General features: G+C 39.9%; 1 protein-coding gene across 2 annotated transcripts in view; it reads right to left on the bottom strand.

Moving 5' to 3' along the window:
* Nucleotides 1–223: 223 nt before the first annotated feature.
* Nucleotides 224–18,519, bottom strand: part of MRPS5 (mitochondrial ribosomal protein S5) — a 47,923-nt gene continuing 29,627 nt past the window's right edge. For both annotated transcript variants that reach the window (XM_066993507.1, XM_048048381.2), the window contains exons 6-11: nucleotides 12,638–12,728; nucleotides 9,002–9,048; nucleotides 8,342–8,399; nucleotides 6,931–6,993; nucleotides 2,365–2,501; nucleotides 224–805 (exon numbers count right to left, since the gene is read on the bottom strand). In XM_066993507.1, the coding sequence (XP_066849608.1) occupies nucleotides 581–805; nucleotides 2,365–2,501; nucleotides 6,931–6,993; nucleotides 8,342–8,399; nucleotides 9,002–9,048; nucleotides 12,638–12,728 (621 nt within the window). In that variant the 3' untranslated portion in view covers nucleotides 224–580. The remainder of the gene's footprint in view (nucleotides 806–2,364; nucleotides 2,502–6,930; nucleotides 6,994–8,341; nucleotides 8,400–9,001; nucleotides 9,049–12,637; nucleotides 12,729–18,519) is intronic.

Raw genomic sequence — 18,519 nt, 5'->3', positions numbered from 1 at the left:
CACTTGCATGACCAGTATTCGCACAGATCCTGTTGTTGCTCACCATCACCTTGCCCCCCTCCTCTAAGCCACATACCTTCTACCTTCTGATTTCAGTTGCCCCACCACTCCGAACAAGCCTATGGAGAGAGATGGAGTGCACACTGACTCTCACTACTGCTGCTTGCTTCAAGGTCTCCCAGACATCAGCATTTTGCAAATAAGACACTAACCCACACCAAACTCATTCTGAGGATTCTTTATTGCTTCCACAATCTTATATTTTCAGTAGCTTCCCAAGGGTTTGTGAAGGAAAGCCCAGGATCTATTCATGACGCATCATCTTCAGGAATCAAGTAAACGCATGCTTGAAGTCATGTCTACTGGCTGTTTCCTCCTGAATGTCCTTAGCTGGACTGTGGTGGGAAGAGTTGTGGGAAAGCAAATCGTGTTACTGAATGGTAGCAATGGGAGCAGCAACACCAATGGTATGAGACCTACCGGTGCCCTCCTCTGAAATGTAAGCTTAGACAACCCACTCATTTGGGCTGGACTTTCATAGCTGCATCTCTGAGCAGCAGGGAAAGATGTATTGTATCTTTCACCATACTCTCTGCCTGACATTTGTCCAGGGTGATTTCTTCATTCCCTGAGCTACTTTCACCTCGCTCCACTCCAACTTAGTGTCTGGAACATCATATTCGGGCTCGGGATCCGTTCGGACGGTCCCCTCAGGCAGTGCCACAACGATGGGCAGCGGGCCCTGCTCCTCCCGGAACTCCACAACGTAGAGGTTCTTCTGGTTTGCTAACTGTTGGTGAGTTTCCTGGGGGCAGATGAGGAGCAGGAAAGAAAAAAGATGATTAAAAGAAGTCTCAGGCTAATAAACATTAGAGGAAAGGCTGTTTTGTTTCCTGCTTCTGACTGATCCTAGTTTAAATCATCTCTAAGACAACTTCAGGAGCAATGATGCACAATATTGGTTTACTTGAGGTCAACCTCTGTATGGTATATGGGGTAGGAAAAAACCGGCATTTATTAATAAACATTTTCAGCAGTGCATAAATTAAAGGACTCATTACGCACATCCTTATGGTTTTCAAATGAGATAATAATAAGCAGCAGGGATTCTGGATTTGATTCTGGGATTCTAGATTGCTGATACACCAGCATTACAATGTCATCCTAGAGGAACTTGCTTCTGGAAAGGAGCTGATCAGAAGAAGTGCATCCTGCTAATAAGGATGCGCATTGGCATGTTCGTAATGTGCATTACCTGTTTTATATCTTTATATAGATATAAATTTTGCAAATTTTGCTTTGACAACAGTGAAGTGCTTGTTACTGCCCTGATAGGTAGTTTCAGCTAATAAAACCACATGAATTCACCGTCATTTTCAATACTACCCTTTCCTTGCATACAAGTTTTGTTAAAACTCGGATTTTATAGAATAAAAATTTACTGGGAACAGAAAATTTTTCACACTCATGGCAGCTGAGAAATTATTATCAACTGCACATCTTCCAGATCAATGATCTATACAGCACGTTCTTCTTCTGTCTCTTTTGTGGAAGACTTCTCAGAGACAAAGCATTGAAAACGTATGATAGAAATCCTCAAGTCTGGGTATCCTCTCACACTGATAAGCATCTGTAACCATCTCAGTAGGCAAAGACGATCAACTGCTTTTTAGTTTAGCCCTTCTGAGGCTAAACTAAAAAGCTGGCTAGAACAGGGTGACAAACTTGACAACTATAGCTCTGCAGTGGGATACTGGGACTGTAAGCAGCTAAATCCTCACTGCTACATAGACTCTACAACCAAAGAGATAACCAGGAATTTGCAAAGGACCAACTCATCCTAAAGCTGGTGTTCAGAGGAAGTCAGATGAAATGCTGCATGCTGGATCTCTCCATCAGCTACAGACAGGGCTCAGACAGCAACATCTCCCTTGTGATCGTTGAGTTTCAGGAAATGACACCACCTCCCTGATTTACTTCAGATATCTTAATTATACCAGAGACTGAAGCAGCTGTGACATTCAACCCTTTGGCAATGGAAACTTAGTATGCAGACAAACAAGCATCAGCAACCAAAGCAAAGCCACAATTTCCTCTGCCCATGCTTATTCCGATGCCACCAAAAATACCACAAATGAAGCCCAGAAATTCAGATGTGTCCTGGAGGCACTTGGCTGTGGAACACTCCTGACTGGATAACTTCATACAACTGCAGAAAAATTACTTACATGCCGATTTTGTTTGCTCTTGGGAAAAGTACTTTGTTTTAAGCCTAGAATATAACATGTTTGACCACAAGCTATTACAATATCAATCCCATTCTGTCCTCTGACCTAATTAATATAACAACTGAGTGTAATCTACCTGTTCTGTCAGCCCTTTGAAGAGAGCTCTGGTAATGTTAATCAAGTTTTTGGATCCAGTAACCTTAGCATACATGTCTTTAATGCCAATTAGTTTGCAGATGGTCATAATAGCTCGGTGGCAATGAAGACCATAACCTGGAGGAAAAAATAAAATAAAATTAACGTGATTATCTGTAAGCATGTGACTGAGCTTAGGAAAAACAGAGAGCTAGGACCTTGTCTTAGTTATATTTGTTACCTATTATATTAGGACACATAAATATACCTCAAAAATGGTAAAACCATTCTGGAAAGACCATTCTTCCCAATCTTTGCAGCCACACTAAAATAAAGATCATGTTCTTTTTATACTAAATATATTCCACTTAACATATTGCAAAACTGAACAAAAATGTCACCACCTATACACTCAAAACATAAAAAATACATCCTCAAGAACTGTTTAATACCACAGGTTTGGTTATTATTTTTTAGAAGTGCCGCTGGCAGTTTTAGAAGAGTCTTCTACAGACAACTTTCCCACCACCCCCATGAACATTCACCAAACAAAGGTAATTTCTTTCTCCCACTCACTTTAGTACTTCCCAAAACCGAGAAAAAAAAATCTGCAGAGAAGCAAGGCAAGAAGGTTACTTAAAAGCATATTAAACCAAATCCATTACAAGGGTTGAGGATCTAAACGAATTCCCACCAAGACTGTCTCTTCCAAGAAGCAATACCTGCAATAGCTTCAGAACTGCTTCCTTTGCAATTCCAACTGGACAAGTGCTGGGTGACAGCTTTGATAACTCCTAATGCTGGTAAACCTGACTTTAAAGTCCTGGTTCACAACTACAATATGTAAATTTAAACTGGTTTCCTATCGTGAAGTCACAGCTCAAAACAACCAGTATGCTTCAAGTACAAATTACAAAACCCAGTAACAGCTACAACCTGGATGTGCAGATGAGTGGGAGGGAGGCAAACATATCTCAAATCCACAAACGCAACAGAGCTTTGCATCTCATTCGCATCTATCTCCAGTTGAGAGTGTTATATTAGCTCAAATGTATAATTATAGTGCATTAGCATTAACTGCAAATGGTTTCTTACACTTGCCAGACTTTAATGAAGGGGTTGTTTATTGAGGCATCCAATTCTGGTCTCTTGTTCCCCAAGAGACTTGTTTCATGTGGCCTAGCTCTATTAATCTTCATAAATCGCTTTATGATAGTTCTAATGTATTTTACTTAGAAGCTGAAAAGCCAGGTTATTGATTAATCCACTCTGCAGAACAGTTTTGCTGCGGAGTAAATGAGGAAAAAAATCTATTCCAGTGCTGCATGTTTTACTACACCAATATTGCCTTTTTTTCTTTTAACCTGTAATCGGAAAAGAAATTATAACCATCCAAAGCCATTTGTTCTGCCTTTTGAGAAAACACCATTTTCCATGCTACAATGCAAAGTCAAGTTTTCGACACAATTACATGTGAATGATCTCTGAAAGGCTGTTTGTCAAAGTTTCATTTTCAGTGACTTAAAGCATTTTCCTTCTGGTGTTTTGCATCGTTGCTTTTCTCCCACCTCAATTCAATCAGGTTTCTGCAGATTGTTAATGCATGAAACTCAGAAGGCAGTGAATTAGTCCATCAGTCACCGAACAAAATTTATTCTAAACACAAAAGCAAAAGATTCCAACTGAAAACTCCAACTGTGGAAACAAAAAGTTGTGCTCTGACATTTTTTAACTTGCCTCTGGCACTCCAACTGTGTTACTGTGGTTTAATTCAGTGAGGCCTATGTAAGAGAATAAGGCCATTTAGACACAACAAATTTTCTCACACTGATTTTTGATACAAAGGTGATCAAGAAAAGCATTTAAAATGTAGTGCTACTGACTAATACAAGCTGTTATAGACAATCAAGCTTTTCTTGGTAGCCATTAACATGAGTTAGTGAGAAAGAGAATACCCACTTTAAATCCACACTAAGGGACTACTCCAAGTTAAGCTCACATTCAGATGTTCATATTACAGAACTCTTTTAACTTGGATTTTCACTTGTCTAACGTCATCTTCACCATAAGATGAGGCATTTCTCCATTTAGCAGGAATTAGGAATAAAGTAAGGGATATTAAGTATAACAGTGACTTTATCTTTTCTCTGAAAACATTGGGCTTTGTAGTTATCATTTGTTGAGATTGCTGCCTGTGTCTTAAATACAGGAACAGGGAATAAACTGAATATAACAACTTGCCAGCTGAAGTTGCACAAAGCAAGAGGTTCAGCATACATAACTATACAGTTGTACTGTCATCAGCAAGTAGAAGGAATCTTACAAAAGGTGGTCTATTGTGAAAACTATGAATAACTGTAATTTTTTCATACATATTAATTACAGCTACGGGGTATCAGTGCTGGGTTGTTCAGCCTGGAGAAGAGAAGGCTCCAGGGAGATGTTATAGCAGCCTTCCAGTACCTAAAGGGGGCCTGCAAGAAAGCTGGGGAGGGACTCTTCATCAGGACATGCAGTGATGGGACAAGTGGTAATGGCTGTAAACTAAAAGATGGTAGATTTAGATTAGACATTGGGAAGAAATTCTTTACCATCAGGACAGTGAGGCACTGGCACAGGTTGCCCAGAGAAGCTGTGGATGCCCCATCCCTGGAGGTGTGCAAGGCCAGGCTGGGTGGGGCTTCGAGCAACCTGGTCTAGTGGAAGATGTCCCTGCCCAGCCAGGGCAGGGGGTTGGAATTAAATAATCTTTAAGGTTGCTTCCAACCCAAACCATTCTAATTCTACAATTCTATGAAATTACTTAATTTACAACCTTGAGAGCTCCTTAAATGCAAAAAGAAATGCAGAAATGCAAATAAGACAGTCTGACTCTCTACCTGTTGGACTTGTAAAGATTTTCTGAAGCTCGTGCTATCACATTACTGTCACACTGATTAAAAAACCCTCATCCCAGAACTAAAATAATGTCATCTAATAAAAATTGTTGAAGGTTCATAGCACTTTTTGATGCTTTCAAAATACGTAACTCTGAACATTAATATTATCTTCTCATATTACTAATGTGACAGTGCAGAACAATAATACCAGATATGCAAAAATCAAAGGGTATGTCCAAAGTGTCAGTGCTTCAGCTTGCTCAAAAGGCTACAGAATTGATAAATTAAGTAGGTGAACAAAATGACAGTGTTCTGACTGGAAAATTATCCTGGTTCTGACTTATTATGAGTTAATGATTAAATGATCTTGCAATTTAGGTCTCATCATAATGGATCTGAAGTGATTTACAAACAACTAGCTATGTAGTTGAATTTGTTTCCTGTTGTATATTAAAATTAGAAGACCAATTAAGGGCACTCAGCAGCAAGCTACATCTGTTTTCTATAAAATAGCTGCTTTATCCATCCTGAAAGCAAAGGTAGGCTAAGCAAGTCAGATGAAACCTTTGTACATGAAGATTTAACTCAAATATTCCTGTAAAGAAATGACCTTGTACCGCCATTACAGGTCTTCAAAACAGAAAGAACCTAGAAGGTAAAGTGGGTCACGCTGAAAACTGCAGTCCATTAGAAATAGGCTAACCTTTAGCTCCCCAAACTATTTCATATACGACTTTCTGTATTGCAATCCTGAAGAACACAACACCAGCTTACAAGGTTGCTCTGGATGTATCCCCATCATTGTCAATGGCTGGCAAGGCATACATTGCAACAGCACTGAATGTGAGGAAAGGGATAGTAGAAAGAAAGCAACGTCTCTTCAAAAGGTCAGCATTAACGAAGCTATCAGACACAGCACACACCATTGAGACTATGTATGGCGAGCTGTGCATCTCTTTTGACTAAAGCTTTGAGGGGGATGCAGCCATGGCCCTCACTCAATTTCCTGTCTGATAATACAGCAGAACTTCCCCAGATAAAATCTGTACTGTTGAAGTCAGGGTTCATTTTTTAGGAGGATGAGCAATAGCAAGGACAGAAACCTGTCTGTGGGCAAGTACACTTTCCTCATCTCTACATATTACAAATCGTATTAGTTTTATCATCTAGGATGGAATGAAACACCACCTATTATCATTTACCAGGAGACAGTCCTGGGAGAAAAACAAATATCTGAGCACTTGCTGTGCCTTGCTTGCATGTCTAATCAGTACATTGCTTAGGGAAGCCTTGATGGAGGTACCCATCTTCTCTGTGCAGAACTGTTGACACCAGACACGCTGAGTTGCCATGCTTCACAACTATTGACAGTGATATCCTACCACTGTGGACTGAAAGTATTTCTTAACTTCAAGGGTAGGCAGGAAGGGTGAAAGAAAGCCATGATCAGAGCTCACACCAGTACTGGTATGAGGGACAAACCCTGATGCAAAAAAACAAAGCCATGTAGTCAACAGCAGGTATTTTTGATGAAAAACCACTGGTCATCTTCACCATTTAAGACATGGTAGAGTAGCACCAAATGACACATCTCTGAAGTAAATGAACACTGCACTGATTTAACTTCATGAAATAAATACCTGTCAGTAATTAACAGAACTTCAGAATTTCCAAATAGTTTTAATTACCTTTGTTTTGCTTCTTCATGCGGATGGTTGTTCTTTTAAATTTCACAGTAATGTCATGGTAAACTGCAGGGGGAAGAAAAGAAAGGCATTACAGCTAAATTCTTCCCTCTAGAATAGCTTTAACTCAACAAACATAAGGAGTACCCTTCTTTTTTAGAACTGTGAAGAGGTAAGTAGTTTTCCTCTCCTCTGAGTTCTTTGAAAAGGAGAGTTTATCTAGGTAAAGTTCTGTAGTAGCTTAGGAATGTTTACACATCTGTGAGTACTATTTCATTATTGCATACAAAAACAAGCTACACTGGAAAAATATGAAGGGTTAACATGTCTCCAATGATCCACATTCCACTAGCAATGTAATTTAACCCTTTTCCTCATATCTAGATTTTTCTAATAATTCAGCTTTTAATCTAAGATTTCCCCCTCAGACTTTGGTTTTCTTAAGATTTTCTATAAAGAAATTTGCCATTCTAGTCTTGCTTCTTCTCTCTGCTTCAAAAGGAACCCAGAAGTCATTTCCTATGGTGGTTGTTGTATACATCTGATTCAATGAGTTGGTCTCTGCACACTGATTTCTTGCAGTACAGTCAGGGCAACTCAGAGAAGATCTCTATGTTGAGCAGAACGGAAAGCATGAAGGAAACACTACCAGTCTCTAATCAACCCCCCAACCTACTAGTGTGAAATATTAATGGTCATGGAATAGACTCATAACGATAACTACAGTTTTTATTTGTAAGATGAAGTTCGATTATACTGAAATTTTATTTACGCAGCACCTTGGTTAAATATGTGTCATTGTCTTTCATAATTTTTACAAAAGATAACTACTTGGTATACTGGTACCACATATGACATCAGACAGACTTGCATGATATTAAATTGGACTAACAAAAAGCTACCATGGAACACACCATGGACACCTCGAGCCCACATCCTCCTCCTGGGCTTGCTACTACTGCTACACATTTTTAAAAAGCCTGAAATACTATACATTAAGTAACCAAATTTTAAATGTGGTGGAGGCAGAAGAATAGAAGAGAGATAAATCTCTCAACTTAGTATTTTCATCTTAACAACACATTTCATCATGTACCTTCCTACAATTGTTGATACAAACCTGAGTGAAAGAAAAGAGCAAACTGTGTATTCACTGCAGGTAACTATCATTTATTTTACACAGGGATTGGCAGACTGTGTACTGCTGTCTAGTTAAAACAATCTGGGGCTAAGATTTCATACAGCATGCTAAAGAAACAAAATAATGCACAAAGAATAATAATACAATGCATCAAACCAGAAATGTTTTAGTTAATATCTTTTTACACTTTTCAACTAGTTGCAACCAGTTCTTATTAGTGTATTCAGTGCTTGTTGAAAGTTAAAGAGTCAAAAAAATAATCATACTACTTACTTGTGTGGTTCTGATACTGCTCTATATAATGTAAGCTGCGTATTGCTTTGTTCTTTGCCTAGCAAATAAAATAAGAGAACAGTTTTTCCTTGAACCTTTCTGCAAAGTACTTGAAATGCATTAGTGTTAAGTTAACTAGATAGAAACAAAAAGCAAGGAAGAAAACCTAGGAAGCAGGTTTGTCTCATTTAATCCATTTACTTTACAGAAATGAAAATGTTCTATTTAAAGAACTGTTTTCTCCTAGTAGATTGAACATTTCAAAAGATTACTCACTATAGTAATGACTTCAACTGTGTATTTTAGCATTGCTATTTTGGTAGCTTAGTTGAGCATTAAAACAAACTAGATTAATGTAAATGGATAAATAATATTTTCAAGTCTAAAGGAACCTTAATAAGGTCATAATGCATGTGGAAGAGAAAAATTTCTACACACTAGCTGTGTAAGCAGATTGCATGCTGTGTAGGTAATGGAAACAAACAAAGAGGGATAGAAAAGGGAGTAGGAAGAAAATAAAGTGTGTATTAACAGAATGTCAGTGCAGGACGACCTCATTATACATTTCAAGATGGATAAATCACATATGTGGTCTTATTTAAGATTACTTAAAACAAACGTCAGTATAAATTATTTTGTACTTGCTTTTAATCAACATACTTTTCGTAAAGCATTCATCCTGTCACCTGCTTTCCCCAATGCAAAACCTGAAAGACAGAAAAAAGTCATTTTATTACTGAGAAGTACACTATGCAGCACCCTGAGAAAGCAGAGGGGGAAAAAAAAGACAAATAAGGCTTAAGTTAACTCTTTTTTGTATTTGTTCTATGCTTGTTCCAAACAACACAGAGGTGACTGCTTCATCTAACAGGGTCTTCTGTTTAAAAGGTAAGAAGGGAAGAAAAAAAGGGAAACCGACAGACATAGCAAGTACATCTGTACAAATGGCAGCTCCAAGACCCTAGAAGCAAAGAAGGAGACTGGGTTTATATTAGAAAAACAGAGAATATAAAACTCAGGTTTTACAAACAGAATAGCACATTTGCAAAAAGCTCATGCCTAAAGAACAAAGGAAAAAAAAGACCGTCAGTTTCCATACTGCTACCTGATCTTCTCTGGACGCTCAGACCTACTCGTATTTACTAGCTGAACTGTGGTACTGGTGGTGATGAAGACCTTTCACAGCAGTCTCTGACTATTTGCAGTCAGCTCAGAATGGGGCATCAACTGACTGTATGGAACAAGTAAGAGGATGTGACAGCCTTTTTTTTTTTTTTTTTTAAACACTGTGGTCCAATAGTGTTAGGACAGATCGAGTTCAAATCATTTTACTTCAACAAAATAAGGCTCCGTATACTGAGTTCTCAATCACTTTCTAACTCCTGCACAAGAAAATGCAAGGAAACTGATATTCTTTTATGCATACACACACAGAGCTCATCGGTAATGTATTAACATTCTAAAATCGCACAATAGATTAGAAAATTTAAAAAAATGAGACCACCTGGGCAACTTCAGTTCAAACATTTGGCACATATGGTAAGCCTTTAATGACGTGTTAATGCTCATGAAAAAAACTTTTCAAAGAAAAGGTAGGCAGAACTTTTCAGAGCAACATGTTCTGCTCGAGAGCCACACCTTCCTCTATGTACACATTTCTTTTTTCCCCTCCAAACAGTGGTTAAAGTTCTGCCACAGGAGCACATCCGGACTTCAGTCTTTCAAACAGATGAAGTTGTACACAACTACCCAACTGGAAATACGGTAGTCTTAATAGAGGTCTCACATCCCATCATCAGAGATATCTAGTGAGCTAATAATAAAAGCAGACTATTACATCCAAGAGGTAGATGCTCTAAATATGTATTGAAAACAGTTTTCTTTACTTCATTTAACAATGCAAATGCAATTTCCTATACTCTGTCACCAATACTATGTATCCCATACTCCTGCCTCTTGATTATCTGCTAGCCTTTAGAAATTTCAGAAAAGTGACAAGTTTAAATAGCAGTACGTTACAGAATGTCTCCTCTTGCTTTAACAATATGTAATATTGCTAAGCGTTATATATTCAGTAATATGCCACATATAAAGGCCTAGCTGTGCGATTTCATTGAAGTACTAATATGTACTTGTCAGCCTCGCCTGGCCTTGTGTAACTGAACTCATGAAAAAAACGTACGTACTGTATACAACATGAGTCATAAAAAACGGCAGAAACAAGAACGCAGGAGGTTAGCACTGTTAATGTGCAGTCATATCACTAGCACAAAGAACGTATATATTACAAACATTAATGTAACAACTTCTCAGGCTTCAGAGATGATGTACAATAAATGATTTTATAAGAAATAAAAGGCCAATTCTCCCTACACCTTGGATTTAATCCATTTGTACTACACAATATCCAAACACGTTGACCCTGCCCATCATATTAGCCCATCATCATTAGACATATGCCAGACATATTAGAAGGACCTCAAAGGCACACAAATGTTTATGCAAATTTCATTTTTTTCTTTCAGTTGCCTTTTTTTTTTTAATAAAAAACTGTAAAGTTTATAAAGTTTGTAACCATAACACACAAGCTACTTCAGCCTTCTCTATATCGTGTTTCCCCATAAACAGTGGTAACTGACTCAGCTAAACCAATGGGGATTTTTTCTTGCAACACTTTATTTTTACAGCACCCATTAAGAAGCTGCAGTAGAGTGGAATTCTTGTTCTCCTCATTTTGTAAAGACCAATTCTGACCAACTCAAAGGCTCTTCTGGCCAAGATTGTTAAGCACTTCACTTGAAGAAAGAATTGCAATTACTTAGAGCATTTTCCAAACTTCTGGGGAGAGGAACATGGCACAACATGCTGGTTCTTAGTCATCTATGTCTTTGTTGTTTGTCTTACTAACATATGAAGCACTACCATGGTATCAGATGGGATCCTCTTGGAAGGGCTAATTGATCCAATTTCTATGCTGCACTGAGATGGTTTGATTGCTTCTAGAGATAGCTCGGTTACAGCTACTGTGCAGCAGAACCGTGCTTAAATAGCGCTGTCACGAGGAGAACAAAACTAAACTGAAACCCTCTGACCAGTATTCTTTCTACAGCCTGTGCTGAGAAAGAAAAGAAAAAGGTTCTCTGTTCACAGCTTGTATTATTAGGTCTTTCATAATATCACATTTCTTTTGATTTTCCCAATTCCTTTATGCAGCAGACAGCATTTCTATGCTTAGACTTCAATTGCTTGCTGAACAGACCTTTATAAAGAATCATAATGGAAAAGCCTACAAGCAGGTCAAGCTGCATGTCACTGAAGTTACTATGAGAATGGATCCAAAGGACTCTGAGTATTCTATTTCCTTAGAAGTATAAATATATTTTTTTCTAGGAAGCCCTTAATATATTTTTTTGGGGGGTGGGGGCTGGAGGGGGGTTAGGGATTAACTTCAATAAAGTAAGAAAGCTTCCTGAGGAGGCTGAGTAAGAATGAAACTTCTGATTTAACAGCTTAATTACAAGTTTCTGAATCAAGATAGTCCATGCTAGCTGAGACTACCAGTAAACAAGCCCTTACTTTGTAACTAAAAGAAGTAATACTTGCAAGGAATTATCTTGAGGTCTAAGGAGGAAAAAAAAAATCAGCTATTTGAATATTAATACTAGTTAGAAAATGTACAACCAGGAAAATGCACAATCAGTCATGGTCACTGCAAAGTGGTCACTGTTACAGCAAATGAAAATAAAACCCCAAGAACCCCAACAACATGAAAGTGATTTTGCAAAACTCTTCCCTGTGATTTGAGAGTAAAGAACTACACTCTGCAGCTACGTGGAATTAATGCATGGATGAACACTTTGATATATTTTTTTTTTTAAAGTATAAATAGTACCTACAGTAAAAAGAAATAGCATAGCATTTTTTTTTTTTACTGTAGCATAGACAATCCCTTCTGGTAAGACCTACCTGTGGTTAGCTCTATCACTCTAAAGGTAAATAAAAACTGTTTTTACCATTGGATAATATATACACCAATACTAATCACATATTTTTCCCCAATTACTTTTTTTTTTAAATACAAAAAAAGTGTTCCAGTGAACGTATAATTTAGTTATAAAGCTTACTTTTATAGATGAGGCTTTCATAATTCTTAAAGGTATTTCAATACTGCCTTATAGAAAGAAGTTTTTTTTTTTTCTTAAGTGTAAGAAGTCCCTGCATACCACCACACCTCCCAGTCTTCTATTATAAGCAATGATTACTTTGGCATCTTTCACATATAGCAAAGGCACGTACCTGCAGCCCCTTTACCATTTCCAATAGCCACTAAGGCACGTATTGATTTTTTTCTGCCTTCCTTTGCCTTCATACAGAACACATTTTTCACCTGAAGAAAGAAACACAAAGCATCATGTTATGACAAAATGCAATTTTATTTATTTTTTTAAAGAGAGTGAGTTTACTAAAAAGGAATTAGATGAAATGTTCCAATATATACTGCCTTCGCCAGTGAGTACCATCTGCAGTGGGACACTGGCTTCAAGACATTCAATAAAGGCTGCTAAAAATCTATACTCAGACACACGAGAAGTTATTTCAGTACAGTTTCACTTAAATATTCCCTATGCTGTCTTCAGTTGTACAACACTCCAATGCCACCAGCTTCATGTGTGATTTCAATCATGATGAAAAAGCAAGAAAAAAAACAAGTGACATTAATATCATCCTCCCTCCCATTTTGACATATTTTAGAAGCACTCTCACGAATTGCTTAAGGCATATCGTTGCTTTACATGGGTTAAAGCCTAGGACTTAAATCTGCTTGCAGACTGCAGAAGAGATTTATTTGTAGCTCTACTCATTACTGAGATGACAGCTGCTAAAGAGATGACTTCATTTAAGAGAGGGGAAGAAAATGGTATCTCATTCCTGTAACTATGTTAACAGAAACTCTACAGTAATTTCAAGCAGAGACGCAAGAAGCTACTTAGTTTGGAGTAGGGGGACAACAATAAATGGGGAGCCAGGTGACCTTATGGTTTGTATTCTGGAAATGGAAATTTGCTTCTGGCTCTGATACAGGCTCTCCTGTGTGATGGTGTGCAAGCCGCTGTTTTATAGTCTCCCACATTAAAAATGGTCTAATACCATCTGAAATACTTTGTCCATTTAGTGCCTGTTCTGGTTTCCTTGGTTTTGGTATACACGTATGTATTTTTGTTGTTTGCTTTATTTGTATTCATATATACCCATACACTTGTTTATATATATATATATATATATAAAAAATATCTTTGGGTCTACTTTCTTGAAGCCCTGATATCATTTCCATACATTATACTAACGGTTAATTTAAATGTGCATTGTTAGCATTGGAATTACGTAACACTCGCCCCTTTTCCTTGTATGTAATTTTTCATTAAACTACTCCGGTTGTAGCATTATACATCTGAAAGTAAATTATTACAAGATACATGGCCATGGCTTAAACATTCTTACTGACATTTACAATAAAAAGAATCCACTAACAACAATGGGCACGGATTAGGAATGAGTACTTCTGAAAAAATCCACTCTTGCTTTTATTAAAATAAAGATGCTGTTAAATTCAGGGTGCACATATATTTTAGAGAGTGCTTCAAAGAATTACCAGCTTTATTAGTTGCTTATTCCAAGCTATTATTCTTTCCACAATCTTACCACTTAGAAAGACAAGCTAAAATACAAGCCTTCTATGATGAAAGTACCAGTGGGAATAGGTTATTTACAGAAAATGCAAAATAATTATGGAAAAAAGGGATCGAAGCAGGGTCATCCTGTCTCCAGGAGCATAGATAGCACACTGTTTTTGCTCTTCATACTTTTATCTTCCATTGCCAATCTAAATACAGACTTTACAAATAAGAAGTTGACATATATATTGTCAAAAAAAAAAAAAAAAGGACATGGTGTTGGTTATCTACTCAAAATTATTCTTCTCCCTATCCAGAAGGTGGCAGGAAAAACCCATGCAATAAGCTTCTCCAGTCGCCTTCCTAAAACTGCACTTGTCAGCTGTTTCTGAGCAGCTTTGAAGGAAAATGCATTCAGTCACCCATCACAATCAGTGCTATTGCATCTCTCTTGAAACGCTGTAAAGGCTTTCCAAGCTTGATAATGTGCCCAGGCAGCCATGGCTGCTGGAACAACTGTGTCCTCAGATTCTCCCTGCCGCACCCTCGTGCCTCCTTCCATCAAAGTGAGCGATGCTCTCTCTGCTGGAGTGTGTTCAGAAGTGCTCTCCTTCCGTTCTGCAGTTAAAGCAATGCAGCTGAAAGCATATCATTAAGCAGCACTGGAATTAATTAATACACAATGAACAGCTTGCCACTTTTAAAACAGCATGACCTCCGAAAAGTGACTGAAACTAAGACACAATTACCCTTATTTACTAGATTGCAATTTGAGCCAGATTTAAAGCTAATTCTTTAAATTCGAAAACAGATGCATGCTCAACCTTAATCACAGTGTATCTCAAATTGACTGTCCCCGTTATTCTGTGCTGATAATGCAGATTCAGCTCGCTTTCTAGAACTGAGAGAACAGTGGCTCTGAAGTACAGATTGAAAGCACCTCAAATGTTCACTAAGTGGAGGAATGGCAAGCAACAGTTTCAAAGGTGGAGTTAAAAGCATGGAAGGAGGCTACAGCCAAAGAGGCTGCTACGGGTAACCATGATTTCAAGCATGTGGCAGCTCGCGCTGTGCTAGAAGTAGGTAAAAACCCAAGGCTTTTCCGTCCGTGTTTTGTTCTTGTGAAAACAAAGAATGAGTGACAGGTCAAATTGACCACCCTCAGAAAGCTCTCCTTTCTGCAAAGCCACACTCCTCACACTATGACTTTCTTGCTGCTGTAATGCAGAGGAGAGTACCTGCACAGGTTGATCCCCTCACTGCATAAGGTCCTCTGGTCCAATACTAAGGCTCAAGGTGAGACAAAATTAAACGAGGGCAGGGTACTGAAAGAAAAACATTTCCATGCAGGTGATCGTAGAGATGCTCAGGGACACAGCTAAAAGGCCTGAGAAGCCACTTCACCAAAAGAATTAAAAAAATGAAGTAATGAAGCTGTATATCTTATAAACAAAAATCAAGTCTGTGTTAGTTAGATCATGTCCATATCATTCTCTTCTCTGTGAAAAGCACTAAGGGCAAAGCAGATACCTAACACAGTGACAGAACTTGTCACAGTTGTAACTACAGTACCAAAAAAAAACCCAACAGAAAATGCATAAGCTATCTGGAGGGCAGAACTAGTATCACTGACAAGTGATGAGGGTGTGAAACATTTTCCCTAGAAGTGTGCATATGGTGGGCAATGGCAAGGGATGTGCTTCAGAAGGCAAATTAGTCTGTCTTCTGCTAGGATTACTAACGTGTGACCTCCTCAAGGAACTGTTTGTGAATTTATCAGTCTGTACTGATGTTTTATATAAGTGTTTGGGAGAGATGAATCCCACAGCCCAACAGAGGTGAGGCTGCCATAGTCCCAGGACCAACAAGCAGCACAGTGTTAGGGATGCCAGAAGCGGCCACCACCACTCTGGGCACACCTTCTGAAACCCTGCCTAGCCAGGGACATGGGCTTCCCATACGAGAGACGGGGCTACTGCTTTCCCATTTGCAGGTTCAACCAGTAGTAAAGCAGTATGTACCCCAGCAATGCAGACACACCACACTGACACTGGTACACAGAATGTCACAGACTAGGGTCTGCCTTAAACAGCTACATACAGAACTCGAAAATACTTAAGTATAGACAGCCAAGTCCTTTTCCTCCTCTTCAGTTGGTAGAGAATGAAGTTCAATAGTGAAGGGTTATAGGAAATGGGGTTACATCAGGCTGGCAGTCAGTCACTAGTGGGGTTCCCCATGGCTCCATCTGGGGCCAGATCTCTTTAATGTTTTCATAAATGGCTTGGATGCAGGACTCAAAGGTATACTAAGTAAATTTGCAGATGCTAAATTAGGAGGAATTGTTAGCTCCCTCGAGGGCAGACAGTCCTCGCACACAGATCATGACAAATCAGAGGGCTGTGCAGTCACCAACCACATGAAGCTCAACAAGAGCAAGTGCCAGATTCTAGACCTACAAAGGGGCAACCCTGGCTGTACGTACAGCCTGGGGGATGAGAGGCTGGAAAGCAGCCCTGTGGAAAGGGATATGGGGGCTCTGGTTGATGGCAAGTTGACTCTGAGTCTGTGTGCTCCGACAGCCAAAAGGGCTGAGCACATTCTGGGGCACATCAGGCATGGCATTGCTAGCAGGTCGAGGGCAGGGATTGTCCTGCTCTGTGCTGGTGGGGCCTCACCTCAAGTACTGTGTACGACTTTGGGTGCCGCAGTATAAGAAGGACATAAGTCTGTCAGAGAGAGTCCAAAGTACAGAGATGGTGAAGGGTCTGAAGGGCAAGATGTGTGAATAGTGGCTGAGGACCCTTGGTTTGTTCAGAGCAGAGCAGGCTGAGGGGAGGCCTCATGGCAGTCTGCAGCTCCCTCACGAGGGGAGCAGAGGGGCAGGCGCTGAGCTCTGCTCTCTGGGGACAGCGACAGGACCCGAGGGAACGGCATGGGGCTGGGACAGGGGAGGGTCAGGTGGGGTGTTAGGGAAAGGTTCTGCACCCAGAGGGTGGTCGGGCTCTGGGACAGGCTCCCCAGGGCGGTGAACATGGTTCTCAGCCTGCCGGAGCTCAAGAAGCACTTGGACAATGCATACAGCTTGATTTTTGTGTGGTCCTGTGTGGAGCCAGGAGTTGGACTCAACGATCTTTGTGGGCTCCCTTCATACTCGGGATATTCTATGATTCTGTTCTATGATTCTAATGGCACGGCCTCCTCTATCCAGTGTTCACAAGCACTCCACACTTGTGAGTCCCCTCAAATATCAGCAACTTGCAAATATCAGCCCACCAATTAGTGGGACTGAGGAGGTTTGTTTCTTGTCAATGAACATTCCCACATACCCTCAGCAACTAGTGTATCTGACAAGGTTTGGTGCTCATTACAAACCTCACAGACAAATTATAGGGCAGGCAGTGTCTCTGTGTTCTTATTTATGGCTTCTCCTTCACTATCCTACTATCCGCATTGGAAAGATCCTCAACCACACACCCTTAGAGGATGATACTTCCATTCATGCACCCTTACAGAAAGCTGGGAACACACTCCCAGAGGACACAAACATATACACCTACAGAACTCATACACATATATACATGGCAAGCCACACAGACCAACACAATCAGCAAATACAAACAGCAGTGGTAGCCCCACGCTGTTCCTCTCTGGCTGATCAAGATGAATGAAGGGCCATTAGAGGGAAATAAACATCGCAGGTCTCCCTAGCAGCTGGGACCTGAACATACAAGCCCCTGGGGCCTGCAGCACCACTCCAACAGCTGGTACAGGCTGCCTTGCTCATAGACACACATCACACTCCAGCAGTTGGCTGAGTCTCCCCTGATTCCTCCAGAAGCCAGCCACCACGTGCTCTCAGCCCTGGGGAAGAACAGGGGCAAACGAAGACGCAGGACCAGGACTCCCTGATCCGGTAGCCAAACCCTGGGATCTCCCTCTTTGAGGAAAGTTCTGTTCCAGGTGCTGGTACGTAAGCGTCCTCACTCTAGTCACTCTGAGGCTACCCCAAGACAGCACCAAGGGGAGCTGGTGAGGGCATCCTTTCTTCTGAGTCTGTAATTTCGGTTCCCCTTCCTGCCTCCGTGCAGATTGTTTCTCCTGTGATGGCCCTGGATCCTGCTACCTGCTATTGTCTCTCTGCCCTTCTTTGTGGGTGGACAGACAGGCCTTTTACCACATAACCTAACAGTCAGTACTCTCTCCATCGTGGCCATTAGCAGAACAAATAAAGTACTTCTCTCTCTGAATCAAGACTGATTCAGTAGCTATAGACTCTGAGAGACAGGAAGATTAGAGCCATCCATCCTGCTCACTGGGTATACCTGCTCCAAGCACACAGGAACCACAACACAGAAATAATCTGGACTCCTGTACCCCTCACTTAGTAAAGCAGATGAAAGTTTTTGTCCAGATATTTGAACAGTTTTTCACACAAGCTGACTCACCACAGCTCTGGAATAAACCCCAGGCACAGTTCTCATCCAAATTAGCAATGAGCCCAAT

Source organism: Anser cygnoides, chromosome 3 (genome assembly GCF_040182565.1).
Source record: "Anser cygnoides isolate HZ-2024a breed goose chromosome 3, Taihu_goose_T2T_genome, whole genome shotgun sequence".
In the NCBI taxonomy this organism is placed as follows: Eukaryota; Metazoa; Chordata; class Aves; order Anseriformes; family Anatidae; genus Anser; species Anser cygnoides.
The sequence above is the reverse complement of the archived record's forward strand: the minus strand, read 5'-3'. Positions and strand labels throughout refer to the sequence as shown.